Below are 18,568 nucleotides of genomic sequence, written 5' to 3'. Positions count from 1 at the left end.
CATCGGGCTCCCTGCTCGGCGGGAAGCCTGCTTCTCCCTCTCCCACTCCCCCTGCTTGTGTTCCCTCTCTCGCTGTGTCTCTCTGTCAAATAAATAAAATCTTTAAAAAAAAAGGGTAAGACATAAAACATAAAGGAGAACACACATCCCACAGGAGCCTCTGAAGGAGAAGAGAGAAAATATGCAGAGGCAATATTTGAAGAGAAAATGCTGATAATTTTTCAAAAGGAATTCAGAGGTCCAGACTGAAGAAGCCCAAAGAATTTCATGTAAGATAAACAAAAAGAAATCCACACCCAGTTCTGAAATTGCAGGAAAGCAAAGATGAGTGTCTTCTTTTTTTTATTTTATTTATCTATTTGAGAGGGACAGTGAGCAAGAGCAGGGGGAGGGGCAGAGGGAGCAGTTGAGGCAGAGGGAGAAGCAGACTCCCCACTGAGCCGAAGGCAGACGCTTCACTGACTGAGCCACCCGGGTGCCCCAACAATGAAAATATCTTAAAAGCAGCAAGAGAAAAGTTATTTTCAAAGGAGGAAAGACCAGCACACGACTTTCTACAGTGACGCTGGGGCCGGGGACGGTACGCGGCTGCCAACATGTCACCTAGAGCTCACCTCAACCAACCGCCCTGCGAGCAGGGAGTCAGCCCACTGCAGCCTCTGTGCCGCTCAGGATGGGAGGCAGAGCCCGGCCAGAATGCTGCAGACACACAGCAACACAAGGTACAGCGGGAGGCTCTTGGCTTCTTTCCTCCTTCAGCCCCCAACTTTGGCCTGAAAGCTGACCCAGTCGGGATGCTATGCTGAGCCGTGGGCACATGTGACAAAAATGTCATGAAAAACACTCTTAGGACCAGAGGGCCAGGGAAGGCAGCTCCTGTGAGCAGGGCAGGTGTGGGAGGAAGCCTCCAGGAGGGCAGCCCCGTGGTAGAGCTATTCTGCTGTGCGTGCCCACCAAAAGCAGTGCAAGGAAACACAACAGAGGACCCCACAGACAGGTTTACGATGGGGGCAGGATGCTGGGCTAACCAGGAATCCATGAGCAAAAATATAATCAGTGCTTTCTTGCATCCTGCACAAAAATTAACTCCATCTCATTAAAACCTAAGAAAGGCAAAGCAATAAAACTTTCAAACAACAATATAGAAAACATCTTTATGAATCTGAAGTATGGAACTATTTCTTAAGCAAGGCATAAAAGCACTAACCATAAAGGAAAAGACTGGTAAGTTTACTGTGTTATAATGAAGAACTTGTGTCCACCAAACATACCATTCAGAAGGCAAAAAAGGCAAAAGCTAGAGCAGATCATGTGCAAAACCTATAATCAACAATGGACTTATTTAGAAAATATAAAGAAACCCTTAGAGTCAAAAAGGGAGACAGAACAATGGGCAGAAGTCTCAAACTGCTGCCTCCCAAGAGGCAGACAAAGTAGAAACGTGGAAGGCGCCCAGCCCTACTTGGAATCCAAAAAATGTGATTAAAACCAAAAGCTCTACTCAACACTGTGCCCGTATTTATCTGAAATGGAAAAGGCTGAAAACCCAGATCCTGTCATGCATGCAGGGCCAAGGAACCCCCGATCTAGGCAAGAGGTGACGCACAACCCCCGGGACACAGACATGTGCATGCATGTCCCTCCACAGCGTGGACACGGGATGGGCACGCACGGCGCATTCCTGTGCTGGCAGAGCCTTCAGGACTGGCAACCATGTGGGCAAGTCACAGGCACGATGCTGAGCAAGGAACAGCGGGCCCGAAGGACACACAGGATGAGTCCCACACAGAAAGTCCCCACGCAGGTGCAAGGCGGTGGTCTCCCTGGGGGTGAGGGGCTGCAGCCACGGAGGGCACACAACTGGTTTTGGGAGCAGCTAATAGTATGGTCCCTGGAATAGTGGTTCCATGGGCACCCACATTCTTCTGTAGACAAGGTATTCACAAGTCTTTAAAATGTGAGGGAGAGGGGCGCCTGGGTGGCTCATCGTTAAGCGTCTGCCTTCGGCTCAGGTCATGGTCCCAGGGTCCTGGGATCGAGTCCCACATCGGGCTCCCTGCTCGGCGGGGAGCCTGCCTCTCCCTCTGCCACTCCCCCTGCTTGTGTTCCCTCTCTCGCTGTCAAATAAATAAATAAAATCTTTAAAATAGATAAATACATAAACTAATGTGAGGGAAGAAGGGTCAAGAACAAATGGGCATGTGATGAAGACAGTCAGGAAAGCCAGTGCTTGTAACCCTTACAGGGCCTTCCTGGGTGGTGTCCAAAGCCTGCAGAGCACACAGGGTTCACAGCCCTGCCACCTCCAGGCATGCGGGGGGAGGGAGGGATGTGCTGGGAAGAAGGTGCCGGGGAGAGGGTCTGCGAAGCCACCAGCGTAAGGACACCATCCTGAGCACCCCAGAGGGAGCCCCGCCTCGGGCAGGGGCTTGTGGTGGCCCCGACCTGGGACACAATGCCCCAAAGGAGTGGGTCCTTAGCAGGACAGGCTGTGGGAGTATCACCGGCCTCTCCAGAGACCGCGCACATCTCCCAGCTCACCCCAGCCAGAGAGAGGCAGGAGGGCAGCCACTTACATCCAGCTTCATCAGGGTGAGCAGGTCCTTCTTGGCAGCCCTGAGGATGGCATCTGTCTTCCTGCTGGAGACAGTCTCATCTGAGTTAGTCTCTGCATACTGGAAGACTGCAGAGGGAGCGTCTGCAACAATCACGCTCTTCTTGGACTTGAGAAGAGCACAGGCAGATCAGAGGGACGTGGCAGGCGAAAGGCTCTCGCAGGGAGCACTAAGCCAGGGCAGGGCACAGCCTGAGAGAGCAGGGAGTGTGCCCACCTACCTTGCTGGCCACGGCGCTCCCAGGGTGTTCCTCGGCGTGGAGGAGGACCCTGGCACGGTCACATGCCATCCTCAGGTCTGAGGTGCTCCCTACAAATGGAGGGAAGACGCAGGACACTGTGCCAACCTGGCTGGACATGCGGGCCCAAACACATTCGCTGAGGGCTGGCTGAGCTCTCCCCCTGAAGGCGAAGCAGCGCAGACCCTGGCAGGTGAGACTCGATCACTGGAGTGCAGCCACTGTGCTGTCATGCATGCCCTCTTGTGACCCACAACCAATTTTTATTTCTTAAATTAAAAAAAAATTGGGGCTCCTGGGTGGCTCAGTCGTTGAGTGTCTGCCTTCGGCTCAGGTCATGGTCCCAGGGTCCTGGGATCGAGCCCCACATCAGGCTCCCTGCTCGGTGGGAAGCCTGCTTCTCCCTCTCCCTCTGCCCCTCCCACTTATGCTCTCTCTCTTAAATAAACAAATCTTTAAAAAAAATAGTGTTAAAAATAAAACCGTGCCATGGTCCCTGTGATTAATCCATGCATATGGTAAAGGTTACACAATCCTATACGATGCTATTCTTATTGTCAGTTTACCCACGTCAGTTGACAAAACTTAAAATGCTGAGTCCCTCTGCTCTTTGCAGACACATGTTTCGTTAAGAGGGCATTATCTGCGGGGACCAGAGGAAGATGGCAGTTGCTGCATATGTTTATGGAACAGGGTGATCCACAGTCAAACTTTATTACAGGTGGACCTGCTATTACTTTCCTTTATCTTCACTGAAGCTTTTTTTATTTGAAAAATTTGCTAAACACTTTTTTTTTTTAAATATAGCAGGTCAGCTGAATAGTCATATGGAAAAAAAGTGTATCGTGTCCAGTATGCACTTTAGACAAAAGAACCAATCCTAGAGGGATAAATATGAAAGGTAAAATGTTAAATCTTACAGGCAGATTTCCTAAACAGGACACAAAATGCATTAATTACAAAAGAAAAAATTCAGTAAATTGGACTCTTAAATTTAAAAACTTCTATTCATCAAATGACACCATTAAGAGGGTGAAAAGAGCGAGCAGAAAATATCTTCAGTGCATATATCCCACAAAGGATTCATACAGAGAAGATCTAAAGAACTCCTACTAATCCATTAGGATGAACGAAGATCTAAGGGGAAAGCAGACAAAAGACCATGCAGCCCACTCCAATGGAGGTGGCAAGTCCTGGGGCACAGGAGAGGTCAGGAGGACGGGGTGCGGCCACAGTGAGGCCTGCTGGGCCAGAGGAGCCGAGGCGAAGATGACAGGAAGCAGACAGCGGGCAGGGGCGGGGCTTCCTGGAAGACGGTGAAGCCCGTCAGCAGCACTAACACACGGGCCAAGAGCGCCTGAATGGGACAGAGGACTGCATCGCTAGGAGCTCAATGCTGACAGCGACACGTGCTGGGGATCCCATATTGGACAGTGCCGGCTTAGGAGGGCGGTAGAAGTACACCTCGGGACGGGCACCCAGAAAACCGTGCGCAGCATCTCCTGAGCCAACGGCGAGCACTCTATGACCCAGCAGTTCCAACAGGAACACATACACAACAGACACATAAGTGCAGTGTCTTCACACTCGCCACCCACCACCGAGCACAGGTGCTGCCGCCGCACACAACACGTACAGACCTCAGACACAAAGCCGAGTGGAAGCAACCAGACTCTGCACCAGCTCACGTCGCTGGAATTGAGGAGAGCAGGGAGCTCCGGCGGGACAGCTGGCAGAGCCCAACCTCTCTGCCGGCGGGTTTCTGCATCTGGGCACTGGCCTCACAGGCGAGTTCAGTTTATGAAAAATCATCACACTGCCCATTTACAATTTACACTTTCTGTATTCATATTATACAACCAAAAACAGTTAAGGAAAATTGAAAACAACTTGGTGTCCGTGAAGAAATAGGCAAATATCCCAATAGAACACAAAAGATGCCTAAAAAGTAGATCCAAGTAATGAAATATCCAGAACAGGCGAATCCAAGAGACAGAAAGCAGGTCAGTGGGGGCTGGGGCCAGGGGTGATGGCTAATGGGGACGCGGTGTGTCTACTGGCTGACAAGACGTTCCGGATTAAACGGTAGTGATGGATACACAATTTTGCGAATACACTAATGAATTATACACTTTAAAAAGGTGAACTTAATGGTATGTGGATCACATCTCCAAAAAGCTATTACTAAAAAAAAAAGAAAAGAAAAAAAAATCCACATATATTCATAAACTTGACACCAAATGAAGACAGCACCAAAAAAGGCAACGGGAAAGGAAAGACTGTTTCGTGAATGGTGCTGTGTAAGTTATCACCACACGAAGTTAAGAAAAGGCTGAATGTCTGACTTCGAACACACCCAAGCAGGAAGGGCAAACAAAGGGAAACCACTCAGCTCGCAGAAGAGGATCTGGGAGAACACGCTTACGACCCCCTGAATGAGGAAAGAAGGAGGAGGAAGGCACCAAACACAGACCACAGGGTGTGCAACGGCTGGTTTTCAATAAAGGAGCATCACGGGTCCTGCTCCATGACAGTCCACAAGGCTGGGTCTTCTGACAGACGGAGACCAGAAAAAGGTGTCTGAGCAAACACAGCTGATGAAGGGTCTCTAGCCAGAGCATGTGAAGAATTGATACAAATCAACAAAATAGATTCAGAAAACCCTGCAGAAAATGAGCAGAGAATAGAAGCAGACAATTCTTTTTTTTTTTTTTTTTTAATTTTAAGTAGGCTCCACACCACGTGGGGCTCAAACTCACAACCCTGAGATCAAGAGTCACATGCTCTACCAACTGAGCCGGCCAGGTGCCCCTAAATAGACAATTCTTTAAAGGGTTTTTTTTTTTCAAGATTTATTTATTTGACAGAGAGACACAGCGAGAGAGGGAACACAAGCAGGGGGAGTGGGAGAGGGAGAAGCAGGCTTCCCGCCGAGCAGGGAACCCGATGCGGGGCTCGATCCCAGGACCCCGGGATCATGACCTGAGCCGAGGGCACAGCCTTCACTGACTGAGCCGCCCAGGTGCCCCGAGAACTCTGCTTTAATGAAAGCACATTCTGGTAGTAGCTCAGGGGCCAGAGGGCCTAGGAAACCCATTTCAGTGGAGGATGCCACATGGCAGTGTGCTGGTGAGCACAACCCAGCACAGGGGAGAAAGGATGGCACTGGAGGAGATGCTCCTGCAGCAGCCAGGTGCAGCCTTGGGGATGCAGACCCCTGGGACACAGATGCGAGGCAGGGGTAAAATAGGGCAGTGTAGAGAGGAGCCCACGGGGTGCTCAGGGCAGCAAGACACTTACCACTGCATCTGACAGAGCCAGAGTGTGGGCATAGGGTCCTCTGGGCCTGACAGCTTGCCCACCTGTAAATGCTCCAAGCTCAGGAGCCCAATGCCTTACCTGGTGGAGCGAAAGGGGCCTGGTCACCTGCCTGGGCCTTGCCAAACTCATCCGGGATCTCTTCGTGGACAGAAGGCAGCGGGAAGGACTGGCTCCTCTTCAGCACAGGCCCAGAGACTGCTGCACGGCTGCCCCCTCCATCTGCTGGGAGGGGGCGGGTGGGAAGGAAGGCCTCTGTCCCCATGGCGGTGCACAGACCTCTTGTCTCAAGGCCCCCAGGCCACAACCTCAACACCTGCACCCAGCTGCCCAGGGCAGTGCCAACCTTGGACATGGGCCCTGCTCTGCCTCCCCCAGGTCTTCCTGAACTGACTTGCCCTTGCTGCCAGCCTCCTCCACAGGCTGAAGCCTCGCATGTCGCCCTCCCAGTGACTGTTTTAATCGAGGTGACCATCAAGCACACCTGGCATGAGCCTGGCACGCTTCCGTGCTCCCCTGGCCCCTCAGGTGAATGAACATAAAAGCCACCTTGCAGGAAGTGCCCTGAGCTACGCAGCTTCATCTCACTAACCTACCAGCCACTTGTTTATAAACACACAGGTGACCTATCCCGCATTTGTTGGCATGGCTGCGTGTTACACACTCACCCTGAAGGTGACTTGTAGCCAAGAAGCCTCAATGGATGGTTTCTCTCCCCAGATCTAGGACCCTCTCAAGAGCTCAGAGCAGCATGAAGCTTGCAATCTGCTCCCCGAATGGCTTTCCCCTGGAGCCTAGTCCTCCCAGAGAGGGGATGACAGGAGGGGTGGCTGGGGTGGCCCGGACTCAGGCAGGAGGCCAGTTTGGGGGCAGTACCTGGGTCGCAGGACTCCTGGGGCCGCAGGGGTCTCTCAAGACGATCCTCAGAGACGCAGCACGCCTGCCTCCTGACCTTCCCAGCAGCCACACTGACCACAGACACCAGGGGAATGGCCTGGCTCTCCTGGGATGTGAGAAAGCAGCAGGTGTTCCAGGGGCACCCCTGGGCTGGTACTCTCAGCAGCCACACTTGGGAGAACAAGAGGAGTGGTGACCAGCGCAGAGACCAGCATGGGCTTAAGGCAACAAAAGCCCAGCTTGCTTTATCCTGGCAACCCTATCAAGTTTAAATGGTGGTCAACACTGTCAGAAACCTTAACGTTCTTCATTAAGAGAAAAGTAATGTAGAAAACAAAAGGATGTGCCCTAAAATACCAGTAAAGGAAGATGATAAAACGTGAAACCCATCAGAACTAGGGAGAATCCCCAAGTGCAGTGCTGACCCCAGTAATGAGTGATCAGCATCCAGGCCCCCTCGAAGCAGGGCCCACGAGGGTCTCATCTACATCTACTGCTCACAGCAGCTCTGGGTGGAGCAAGCTGACCCCTCACCCAGAGTGCCAGCAGGATGGACCCCCAAGGGACAGGAGGGGACTGCCTCTACTGGGCGGGCAGGCAGCTCTGCGGTGTGTGCCAGGTGAACAACAGGAAAGGGGCAGGCAAGCTTATGGAGCAAGGTGACTGAAGGGGCCACATTCAGGCCAAACTGCAGGCTCTCCTGGAATGGGCATCGGAGGAGTCGCATCACCACATCTCATGGGTGGGACGGTTTCTTAGCACAAGGCCTCAGGAGAATCAAGCTCATCCACCAGCATTGGCTTTAAGGCAGAGGAGTAAACACTGCCCCACAAGCCCCTCTCAAAGCCCAGGGTCCCAGTGACATGGACAAGGGCATGAGGCTGCACTTACCGGGTTGAAGAGCTCTGTGGTCAGGCCCAGGTAGTTGTGCAGAGCCAGGAAGGTGACCCTCTGCAGCCGCACCATGATGATCTGTGGGGGACAGCCAGCTGTGCCGGGCCCAGTGCCCCCTGCAGAACCCCCGAGCCCCGTCACAACACGAAGCCCCCAGTCCTGACAACTCACCGTGGTCACCTAAGATGTTAGTGTCTAGGGCATAAGGAAACTGCATTATTTGTGCAAGTTTTCAGTAAATCTAAGATTACTTCAAAACAAGAAATTTAATAACAAAAAAAGAACTCTTTGGGGGCTAGTGGGAGTTCTGAAGACCTCTTTGAGGTCATGAATATTGACTTTTACTGTAAAATATATATTACAAATCCCTCAGAAAACCACCTTAGTCCTTCCTACACCCACTCTGGACACACCTTCCTGGGTCTGCGACACTCAGGACCAACACAGCAGCCTGTGATAAACACTTGGGGCCCCGGCCCCTGGGCCAGAAAGGGCTCCTGCAAATGGGACCCACCTGCACCACCCTCACCAGGGTTTCAGGATACTTCTCAAAAACTCCTTGAAAAACCACCGCTGGGAGCCGGAGGACGGTGGAAGGGATAGCAGCACGGGCAGACACGGTTTTGTATGGAGCGGTGTGGCCCTGCAAGGACAGCAAGGTCAGGCTGCTCCCAGCGTCCCCGTCTCCAGAAGGGACGAGACACCAGCACGTGGTTGTGCGTAGAAGCGCCCACCACAGCCCCGCTGCACCTCGCCCCGCTCGAGAAGCACCTCCTAGGAGCCCGCAAAGCCTCTTTTCCAGCCAGGACACCACCCTCCGCTGTCACCGCCCTATCTGTCCACTGCTGCTTGCAGGCAGCCACCCAGGGTTCATCTGTCCTGATGGTTTTGCCTTCGTCAAAACATCACATAAATGGAATCACACAGGGCTGGCTCCCTTCTCCCTTCACTGAGATGGCAGCTTGAGGCCCGCCATGCTGTTCATGCACCAGCAGTTATGCTCTTGATGGCTGAGGAGGCTGTGTCAGCCGCCCAGCAGTTAAAGGGCACCTGGGTTGTTTCCAGTTTGGGGCAACTGTAAATAAAGCTGTCATAACTGTTCACGTACAGCTTCTGGGCCATTCAGTATATATGCATCTTTAACTTTCAGGAAACTACCATGCTGTCTCCACAGTGGCTGCACCATGTGGCCCACATGCACACCACGTCTGCACTGTCAGGGTTGAATGGTGAGGAACGTGGCCAGTCTTGGCCCCCGGTTCCTGAGGGGAGCCTCTCAACCTGTTAGCAATGTCTGTGTTCACAGGAACAGCGCTAGGAGTCTCAGGATGGGGCTGGCCACACCGGGAAGTCTGCCCACAGTGGGGGAGCTGGGGTATTCCCGACCTCCTGACCAAGCCCTGTGCGTCGGGAACCTGGGCGTGTGGTTCTCAAGATGTTCTAAGTGAGCTCTGGGACTCTGTTATATTTCTTCCCCTTTCTGCTCATTTCACATCCTTCACAGAAAGAAAACTGTCCCTGGGAGACCACAAACGGCACCACACGAAACAGGAGCACAGAGCAGTCGCCTGCCAGGAGCTAAAGGACAGAAAGTACAGGCCAGCTCTGGGGTGCCCTGCCCCTTTGTGAGGCCAAGGAGCCAGCACGCCCCCTCGTCGCTTATGCACTGCTCGGCCGCTCTGCGGAGAGCAGGCATCCCTTCTGCGGGCACACAGTGGGTACAGGGGGTATCTTCGATGTGGCCTCACCCAGTCTCCCACTCACAAGTAAGTCAAGCAGCTAAGAGATCCCAGGAGAGCCAAGGGAGGGCTGGCCCACAAACCCCATCAGATGGCAATTCTCATCTTTGTCCAAGAATCAGAGAGAAAAGCAGGTGTGTATGTTTGGGGGAAACGTGGGAAAAGGGAATGACAGTGTAGCCACTGTTGTTAAAGATGGCTCGTGGGCTACTTATTTCCAAATTGACTTGTTTATTTAGAAAAACAACACCCTCAACCTCACCTAAAATCAAAAAACTATGTGAACCACAGAGAGAGGCTGAATTACTGACAGTGTGCACAAGACCCAGGTGTAGACCTGCAAGAAACCTTCACGCTTGCATGCCTTTCCAAACATTCTCAGCAGCAGAGGCATGACAAAAAACCAACTATAAACAGGCTGAAGGTCAGTTGGCAACCGGATGTACCAACAGTGGTGTGGATGACTGAACCGGGACACACTGTGCACGTGGGGGCCTGACGTTAATAACCTGCACAGGCCCAGCTGCGGAGGAACCACACACGGCAGAAAGCCACCACGCCATGCGCTGCAGAGGGTACAGCTGCCCTCTGAGGAAAGGAAGGGGACACTGGAAGGTGGGTTTACAGCTAGTCAGCTTGGCGATGGCTACAGGACCCGGGTGACAGCTCACTTGGTTGCTTACTATTATGCATTCCCGTATATCTGAAATATTTCCTAACATTTGTAAAAAAATTAAAGTAATAAGGGAAGGGGCAGTTGGAGTAAGGTGGTCAAAAGGTACAAAGTTCCAGTCAGAATATCAGGACGGCAAGTACCAGGGGTACAACGAGCAACCTGGGGCCCGTCGCTGCCGTAGGGCACACGGGAACGCTGCGAAGGGGGGTCCTAGGAGCGCATCACATCTCATTTAAACCTGTGTCTGAGATGATGGGTGTTAGCTGGACCTGTCGTGGCGATCATTTCACAACAGAAGTAAACCAAAACATCCTGCTGCATACCACACACTCACAGTGACACGTGCCAGTGATTTCTCAGTAAAATGGAAAAAAACTAAAAGAATCAAAATTGCCTAGGTATCAAAAGAATACGTTGTTAGTTCAGTTGGAAAAAAAAAATAATAAAGGCGACCTCCCATCAAAGATGGTAGTTTGAAGATGAGTGTGTATCTCCATGGCACACCCACTAATCTCTGCTCTATTAAAAAGATACAAACCTCCAAGAATCAAGACAAAAGCTAAGAGCAGACGAGACATGTAAACAACATTTTGGAAGCTAGTGAAAAGTATGTGACAGAGTGGCAGCTAACAGAGCTGTCTGATGAAAGCTGAACCATTCTCTTTAAGGGTTACAGAGCCAAGATGGTGAAACCCATCCTCACGGGAGGGCCCGAGCCCCGCCTCGCCCTGCAACTGGCTGCTGGGGTCCTGCAGATGGTGAGCAGGCAGGTCAGAGCACCAGGACCTTCAGCATAGCCCAGGGCCAGGCACCATCTCACGCCTGGGCTGGAGGACAGTGTCCACCTGGATGGGGCAACCCCACCCCGCTTCCCCGACTCCAAGCCAACTCCTCTATGGCAGGACATTGGCAGATTCCTCTCTGAGATTCAGCTTTTGAGAAAACCCCGCAGATGCTGACCTGCGGGTTCCCTGCCAGCCTTCCTGCAGTGAGCCCCAGGGGGACAAACCCTAAGCACACTGGGGCTCACAGACGGCTTCCAAGTAGCTCATGCTACTTTTCTTTTTATAACTAACCCATATATCCAGCACTCAAAAGAAGGTATAGGGCATTTCCAGCAACCCAGATTACCTTATGTCCCCACTGAGCCCAATCAACCTAGTCCCGACAGGTAACAGTAATTGGCCAGAACCGGCAAACCTCAGCCCAAGGGCCAAATCTCACCCACTGGCCCTTTTTTGTAAGTAAGTCTTTATTGGAACACTGGGACGGCCAAGCCGAGCAGTTACAGCAGAGGCTGTGTGGCCTGCCTGGCCCTCTCGTGTGCTGACTACCTTTCCGCCCTCACAGGTCAGTCTTGCCTGCGTGTAGTGCTCTTTCGGTGACTCACTCTGGCTCGTGTGGGGCTCTGCCACATTGGCGACGTAGCCAGGTCAATGTGGATGTCACTCCCACACAAATGGGAGTGACAAGTGGGAAAGACAGAAGCCAGAATAGAAAGAGAAGAGAGACCCAAAAGAGCAAGAGAGAACACAGGGAGCAAAAGAAAACCTTTTGTTAATAAAATGTTATTTAAAAAAAAAAATTTGGGGGGGGGGGGGAAGAGCTCCTAAAATAAAAAACATGATGACTAAAACCAAAAACACAAGAAACAACAGTTGTTGGTAAGGGTATGGAGAATATTAAAAATACAATTACCACATGACTCCAGTAATTCCACTGCTGGGTATTTATCCACAGAATATGAAAACACTAATTAAAAAAATATACATGCAAAATATGTGTGTATGTACACACACACGTCTCCATGTATGTTTACTGCAGCATTACTTACAACAGCCAAGATGCAGAGCAACCCCAGCGCCTGCTGTCTGATGAACGGATAAAGATGTGCTGTGTGTGTACGTACATATGTGTAATATATACACATACACGTACATAACGGAACGTTACCCATAAAAAAGAATGAAATCTTGCCATTTGCAATGACGCAATGGATCTAGAGAGTATTTGTTTTTTTGAGAGAGAGTGCATTCGAGCAGCAGAGAGAGAGGATCTTAAGCAGGCTCCACGCTCAGCATGGAGCCCCGTGTGGGCTTTGCTTTCACAACCCTGAGATCAGGACCTGAGCCAAAATCAAGAGTGGGGCACTTAACAGACTGAGTCACCAGGAGCCCCTAGGGTGTATTATGCTAAGTGAAATAAGTCAGCCAGAGAAAGACAAATACCATATGATTTCACTCATATGTGGAATTTTAGAAACAAAACAAATGAGCAAAGGAGAGAGTCAGAGAGAAGCCAAGGAACAGACTGTTAATTATAAGGAACACACTGATGATACCCAGAGGGGGGTGGGTGAAACAGGTGCTGGGGATGAAGGAGGGCACCTGTCGTGATGAGCAGCGGGTGATGTACAGAAGTGCTCAGTCACTATACCGTACTCCTGACACTAGCGTGACACTGTGTGTAACTGTACCGAAAATTTTAAAAAGTTAAAAACAAATAAAATATAATACGCGGTGACTGAAATTAGAAGTTCAGTGCAAGGTTTGGAAAATGAAGTGGAAGAAATCTGCCAGAAAGTATAACAGAAAGGTAAAGGTAGGGGCACACGGGGGGCTCAGTCGGTTAGGCGTCTGCCTTCGGCTCAGGTCATGATCCCAGGGTCCTGGGATCGAGCCCTGCGTCGGGCTCCCTGCTCAGTCGGGAGTCTGCTTCTCCCTCTGCCCCCCCACCCCCCACCTGTGCTCGCACTCTCTCTCTCTCTCTCTCTCTCTCTCACAAATAAAGTCTTAAAAACGAAAGAAAGGTAGAGGCAGCACAGAAGGAAGACATTCTGGATTGTAGGTTCCCAGAACTCTGTCTCCCTCACACCCTTCGGGAAGCAGACAGGAACTGCTCCACCAAAACAAGCAAGCTGGCCAAGGCAGCAGAGGTGAGGGCCCCACACAGAAGGATAGGGCCCAGATGAGGAGGAGGGGCCCCGGGAGCTCAGGTTGGACAAGAAGCTGGGGGCTTGGGGGCTGCCCAACTCACAGGGCACTGGGGCAGGGCACCAGACCATAACATACACAAAAAACTAAGCCACCCAAAAACCAAGGCCACTGTGAACTGCAGGCGAAACAAGAAAGGAACCTCACTGAGGGGAACAACATTGTTTCAGTGTGGCTTTGTGGGGTGGGAGGAGTGCGGAGGCCGGCAGAGCCATCAGGAAAGTCGGCCCTCATTTCCAGGCCAGGAAGCCCACTTGAATCTAAAATGGAAGGGTTACAAAAGAGCAAGAAAAGCAGGTTGCCCAGAAAGCCAAGCGGAGATGGAAGGGGCTTTCCTCGGGAGGGGGCAGTTGAGCAGACAACTGTGATTCACAAAACACCAAAACTGTTTTTAGAATCTGTCTATATTACTTGGATGGAAATAATTTTTTTAAATGACAAACACAAATATTTATTAGACAAAAATTCTGTCCTTCCAGATGATCAATTAATCACAATACAGAATTATTCTCTCTCAAATATCGCTCTTGTTTTCTTACCCCACCCCACTGAAGGGAGACGGGCTGCCACCCCAGGGGGAGGGCAGGGGTGCAGCAGGCGGGGGAGGTCTGCTCATAGCACACATCTCCTGGGGCTGCAAGAAATGGTGTCCAAGCCCAAAATTACAGTAAGACCAGGACTCACTACAGACAAGAAATACCAAGAAGAGCCTCCACCAAAGCTATTTTTTGCTTAATCCTCGCCAAGGAAGAGGGAGGGTACAGAGCTGCATAACTCCCTAATTTATCTCCATGTAGACAGACAATCTGTCTACACCTCCTGGGCTTCTCAGGCTCACAGTGCACCTTACAGATTGTGACACAGAGCCACTTGGGACCTGCCCTGCACCTCTGGGTGCCCTTTCCCAGCACAACGCTCTAGGTACAGGCACTGGCCTTTCAAGACAGGTCAGCCTTGCTCAGAGGAGGTGGTGTCTGTCTCAGTGCTGGCCAAGTGCCTTGTGAAGACACACCAGGTCCTGGGGGCAGACCAAGATGCCGGAGTCCTATAAAAAACAGTTCCACCCCAGGCCCCAGCACAGCTCAAAGCACATCTGTGCCAGCCTAAAAGGGATGGGGGAACACGGTGGACACCCCCAAAGTCTTGAGTTTGTCACTCCCTTGTACACAAGAGCCCAGGGCTAGATCAGAGGATACCCACCAAGGGCCCCACCCATTGTGAGTGTCACACAAGTACCCAGACCCCTAGCCCCATGTCGACGCATCCTTTCCAAGGTCTGCTAAACCACGCTGGAGACCCCTCTGTGCACTGTCTGGGGGAAACTGAGGTACAAGCTGCCTCAATGAACAGCTAAAAGTGAAAGCAGGAGGTATAACCTCAAAGGTGACAATCAAATACACCTTCTGAGCTATACATACGTGTGCGTTATCAAAGCTCAGGTAGTGCACGTTTAAGATTTGTTTCACTGTATGAAGATTTTACTCTGAAGAAAAAGAAAATTAGACATTAAATTCTAGTTAATGAGAAGGGAACAGGTGTGCTGAGCTAAGACGTTCTACAGCCAGTGACACACATATAATTGATTTTACTATTCTGTCTACTTTTGCGTATGTTTAAATGTTCCATGACGGGATGCCTGGGTGGCTCAGTCGGTTGAGCCTCTGCCTTCGGCTCAGGTCATGACCCTGGGGTCCTGGGATTGAGCCCCGAATCGGGCTCCCTGCTCAGGGGGGAATCGGCTTCTCCCTCTGTCCCTCCCACTGCTCATACTCTCTCAAATAAATAAAAATCTTAGAAAAACAAAAAATGTTCCATGATAGTACGTTTAAAAATTACAAGATAACATGAGATATTATTTTGTAACTGGACTGGCAAAGATCAAACATGAGGTAACTGCCTGGCTGGTGGGTGAGGGCATGGGCGCCCTCCCGCGGGACTGTGGCTCAGGCGTGGGGTGGGGGTGCACCCTCACACCCAGGAAGTCTCCGCTAGTCAAATACATGAAACAATGTGCACACAAAACCATCCACCACAACGCTCAACAGCAGAAAACTGCAAACAACAGAGATACCCGTTGGCACAGAAGATCCATAAGAAGGCCCCTCCTAGGAAAGAGCCTTGGGGCCTAAAGGGTGAGAGGAAATGTTTTCACTAGACAATGTCTGTCCCTTTTGAATCTCGGATCATGTGCATATATTACTCAGTCCAAAAAATGATCATTTAAAAAACAGTCAAAACACGTAAGCAAATGCCCAGCTCTTCTTAAACACACTTGAACTCAAGTTGCTCCCACACACACCCTTGACCTCCGGGGGGTCCCTCCCATCCTAGGCCAACCCCTCGCCACTGGGGAGAACTGGCCTTGGCGCTGGGGGGCCTGCTGTCCAGGTGACTCTGGGGGGACCCGGGGCACTCACGGTGATGACGTCCAGGATGCTGAGGAGACTGTGGACGCTGTCCCCGGCCAGAACCTCTTTGACCGCCACCTCAGTGCCGTCCTGCACGTGGGAAGCGGGGCAGAGTCATCCACTGACAGGAGGCTCAGCCCAGCCCAGGCCCGCTGGGCCACCCAGCCTCCACTGTCACCTGTCCCGAGTTAGGCCATGCCCGAGCTGACCTCCGGGAACTCAAGGTGTGATAAGCTCCAGAGCAGAGGGGACAGAGGACATGACAATGAGTAAGAGCAATCAGGAAGTCCATCTTGAGCATGGCTCTTCAACCCGTGGCTTGTCCTCACCAGGAGGACTTAGACTGAATGTCACAAAACCTAAGGACTTAGTCTGCTGACCTAAAAAGAAGGCTGTGACAGGGCGCCTGGGTGGCTCAGTCAGTGAAGAGTCTGCCTTCAGCTCAGGTCATGATCCCAGGGTCCTGGGATCGAGCCCCACGTCGGGCTCCCTGCTCAGCGAGGAGCCTGCTTCTCCCTCTGCCTGCCGCTCCCCCTGCTTGTGTTCCCTCTCTCACTGTACCTCTCTCTGTCAAATAAATAAGTAAAATCTTAAAAAAAAAAAAAAAAAAAAAAGAAGGCTGTGAGGGCCAAACTCAGCTGTTACTGGTATAAATCACAGCATTTTGATGTATTTTTCCACTGGATTAAAAAAGAAAGGAAACTATGGTGGTTATTTAGTATAGGAACTTCATCTCAGCTTGACCCAGGAAAATCCTTTTTGAACTTGTTCAAACTTGGCCCTGATCACCTTCCAAGAACCCTTCCTTCTGGTCCAAAGGCTCCATTCCAGGAAAGGCTCACCAGCTGGGTGGTGACAGACCTGGACACTGATGGCTCAGATGGGAGGAGGCTGGACGAAGACCATTTCCTTTCTCATCATCCCATCAAGTCCAGCATAGATGAAGTCACACACACAGACAACATCGTGTCTAGAAAGGACATGTGGGATCCATGCTGGGTCAGGGCCAACCCCCAGGGTCCAGGCAGATGGGGACTTCCTTAAGGTCAGGGGGCCACCTCGTGCAGTCTGGGGCTCCCTGGGTGGCTGCTTCAACAATAACAAGAGGTGGGAAGCCTGGATCACACTACTGGGCACATCAAAGGATGCGCCCTGCTGGAAAGCAAGATCTCCACAGGCTTAGCCTGGAGATGGCCCCCTGGCAATTCTGATTCAAGGGCGTAATTCAACAGAGGCAGAAAGTAAGTATATCTTTTCCAGCGAATTAATACCTTAATTATTTTCTTAGAGTTAAAATCATTCACAATCTGAAACTTGAACATAAGGCAAGGGTGGGTGCAACTGATGGTGGCAGATCAATACCCAACCACTGGAGGGTGTTCTAAGGAGACAGGAGAGACACCTCAAAAGGTGTAGAACAGGTAAAATGCGGAAAACCACCAAATGCCACTGAACCCACTAAGCGATGGGCACCCCCACACGTGTAAGTGAAAGGTAATGTACCAATATCAAAGGGCACGCCAACTGTGAGCCAATGCTTTTGACACAAAGTGTGCCTTTTTCCCCAAAGAACTGAAACTTAAAAATTTTACACTAACTTTTCAATAGAAAACTTTAAAAAATCTTTTAAATGGCAGACATATAAGTAAAAACACAACAGGGATGCCTGGCTGGCTCAGTCGGTAGAGTGTGCTATCTTGATTTCAGGGTCATGAGTTCAAGCCCCACGTTGGGTGTAGAGCTTACTTAAAAAACAAACACACACAACACAGCAGACCCACACCCTCCACCTCGCTCTGCACTCCCTTGGGCCACCGACACACACTTTGCCAGGCACTCTCACCGCGTCCTGGATGCAGACTTCCAGGCGCCCGTCCTGCACCACATAGATGCTGGTATCCGGCTCCCCCGGCTGGAAGACATGTTCCCCTTCGAGGAGCTGCACAAAGACCATGTGTTTGCAAAGTTCCAGGAACAGTGGCTTCTCAAAGTGGCCCAGGACCCTGAAAAACCACAGCACATGTGGGAGACCTTCCACAAAGGAGGGAAGGAGGCTGATGGAGATAGAGCCATTGCCCCCGTCACCATGGGCCAGATCACAGAACTGGGGTTCACGGAGGTGCAGACCCTGCAGCACCAGCCACCCGAGTCACTGTCAGGACTGAAGCTGAAACTTCAGGAATTCCCGTAAACTGCTTTCCCATCAGCTCAAAGAACTCTTGAGCCATGGCTGTGAATCCGAACCAGAGGCATACACAAAAGCCCAGGACGGTGAGGCAGTGCTCGAAAGAGGAACGGGGTTTCCAGGCAGAGATGGAAGGAAGCCCAGGCTTGTAGCTTTGATCCAGCCCCACACTTCCTGCACCTGCTCTGAGTTTCCTCCTGAACATGGAAATGCTGACAGGCAAACAAATACAGCAGGAAAGAAGCACAAGAGGCTGCGCTGGCGGCCAGAGGGAAGGGAGCATGGCCCCAGGCCCTCCTGCAGCAGGCCTCTGTCACCCAGCTTCTGTCTTACCGCACGTTCTTCAGCATGTACAACACTTCTGACGGCAGGTGAGAGTTCTTCACGTCAAACTCCGTGAGGTCAGCCTCCAGCAAGGAGGGTGGTGGTTCCTTTGGCTGTAGGGTTGGGTATTCCTTTTTGAAACGCAGAATCCTACAAAGCAGAGATACGTGCACCTGGAGCCCAGAGGGATTCCAAGCAGAGACAGTGTGAGCAGTACGACCCAGGGGCAGGGCAGCAGCGATGGCCAGCAGGCTCACCCCCTGCCCTCCAGGGAGGGCAGC

At 51.4% G+C, this 18,568-nt stretch overlaps 1 protein-coding gene across 4 annotated transcripts in view; it reads right to left on the bottom strand.

The window, feature by feature from the left end:
• The window catches only part of PNPLA7 (patatin like domain 7, lysophospholipase), a 60,867-nt gene that overhangs the window by 36,129 nt on the left and 6,170 nt on the right, over positions 1-18,568 (bottom strand). For 3 of the 4 annotated variants that reach the window (XR_012377246.1, XM_025864846.2, XM_025864844.2), the window contains exons 7-15: positions 18,297-18,437; positions 17,622-17,781; positions 15,788-15,868; positions 8,477-8,605; positions 7,960-8,040; positions 7,048-7,174; positions 6,253-6,396; positions 2,836-2,924; positions 2,577-2,723 (exon numbers count right to left, since the gene is read on the bottom strand). Coding sequence is in view for 3 of the 4 variants with exons in the window: in XM_025864846.2 (XP_025720631.2) it covers positions 2,577-2,723; positions 2,836-2,924; positions 6,253-6,396; positions 7,048-7,174; positions 7,960-8,040; positions 8,477-8,605; positions 15,788-15,868; positions 17,622-17,781; positions 18,297-18,437 (1,099 nt within the window). In the remaining variant the exon portion in view is untranslated. The remainder of the gene's footprint in view (positions 1-2,576; positions 2,724-2,835; positions 2,925-6,252; positions 6,397-7,047; positions 7,175-7,959; positions 8,041-8,476; positions 8,606-15,787; positions 15,869-17,621; positions 17,782-18,296; positions 18,438-18,568) is intronic. The other variant, XM_073890039.1, reaches the window with a different exon arrangement.

The sequence above is a fragment of the Callorhinus ursinus genome, unplaced genomic scaffold, assembly GCF_003265705.2.
Source record: "Callorhinus ursinus isolate GAN/ISIS: 27379988/994484 unplaced genomic scaffold, GSC_fseal_2.0 scaffold125, whole genome shotgun sequence".
NCBI lineage: Eukaryota > Metazoa > Chordata > Mammalia > Carnivora > Otariidae > Callorhinus > Callorhinus ursinus.
Note: the sequence above shows the minus strand (reverse complement) of the source record. Positions and strands in the feature narration are given on the sequence as shown.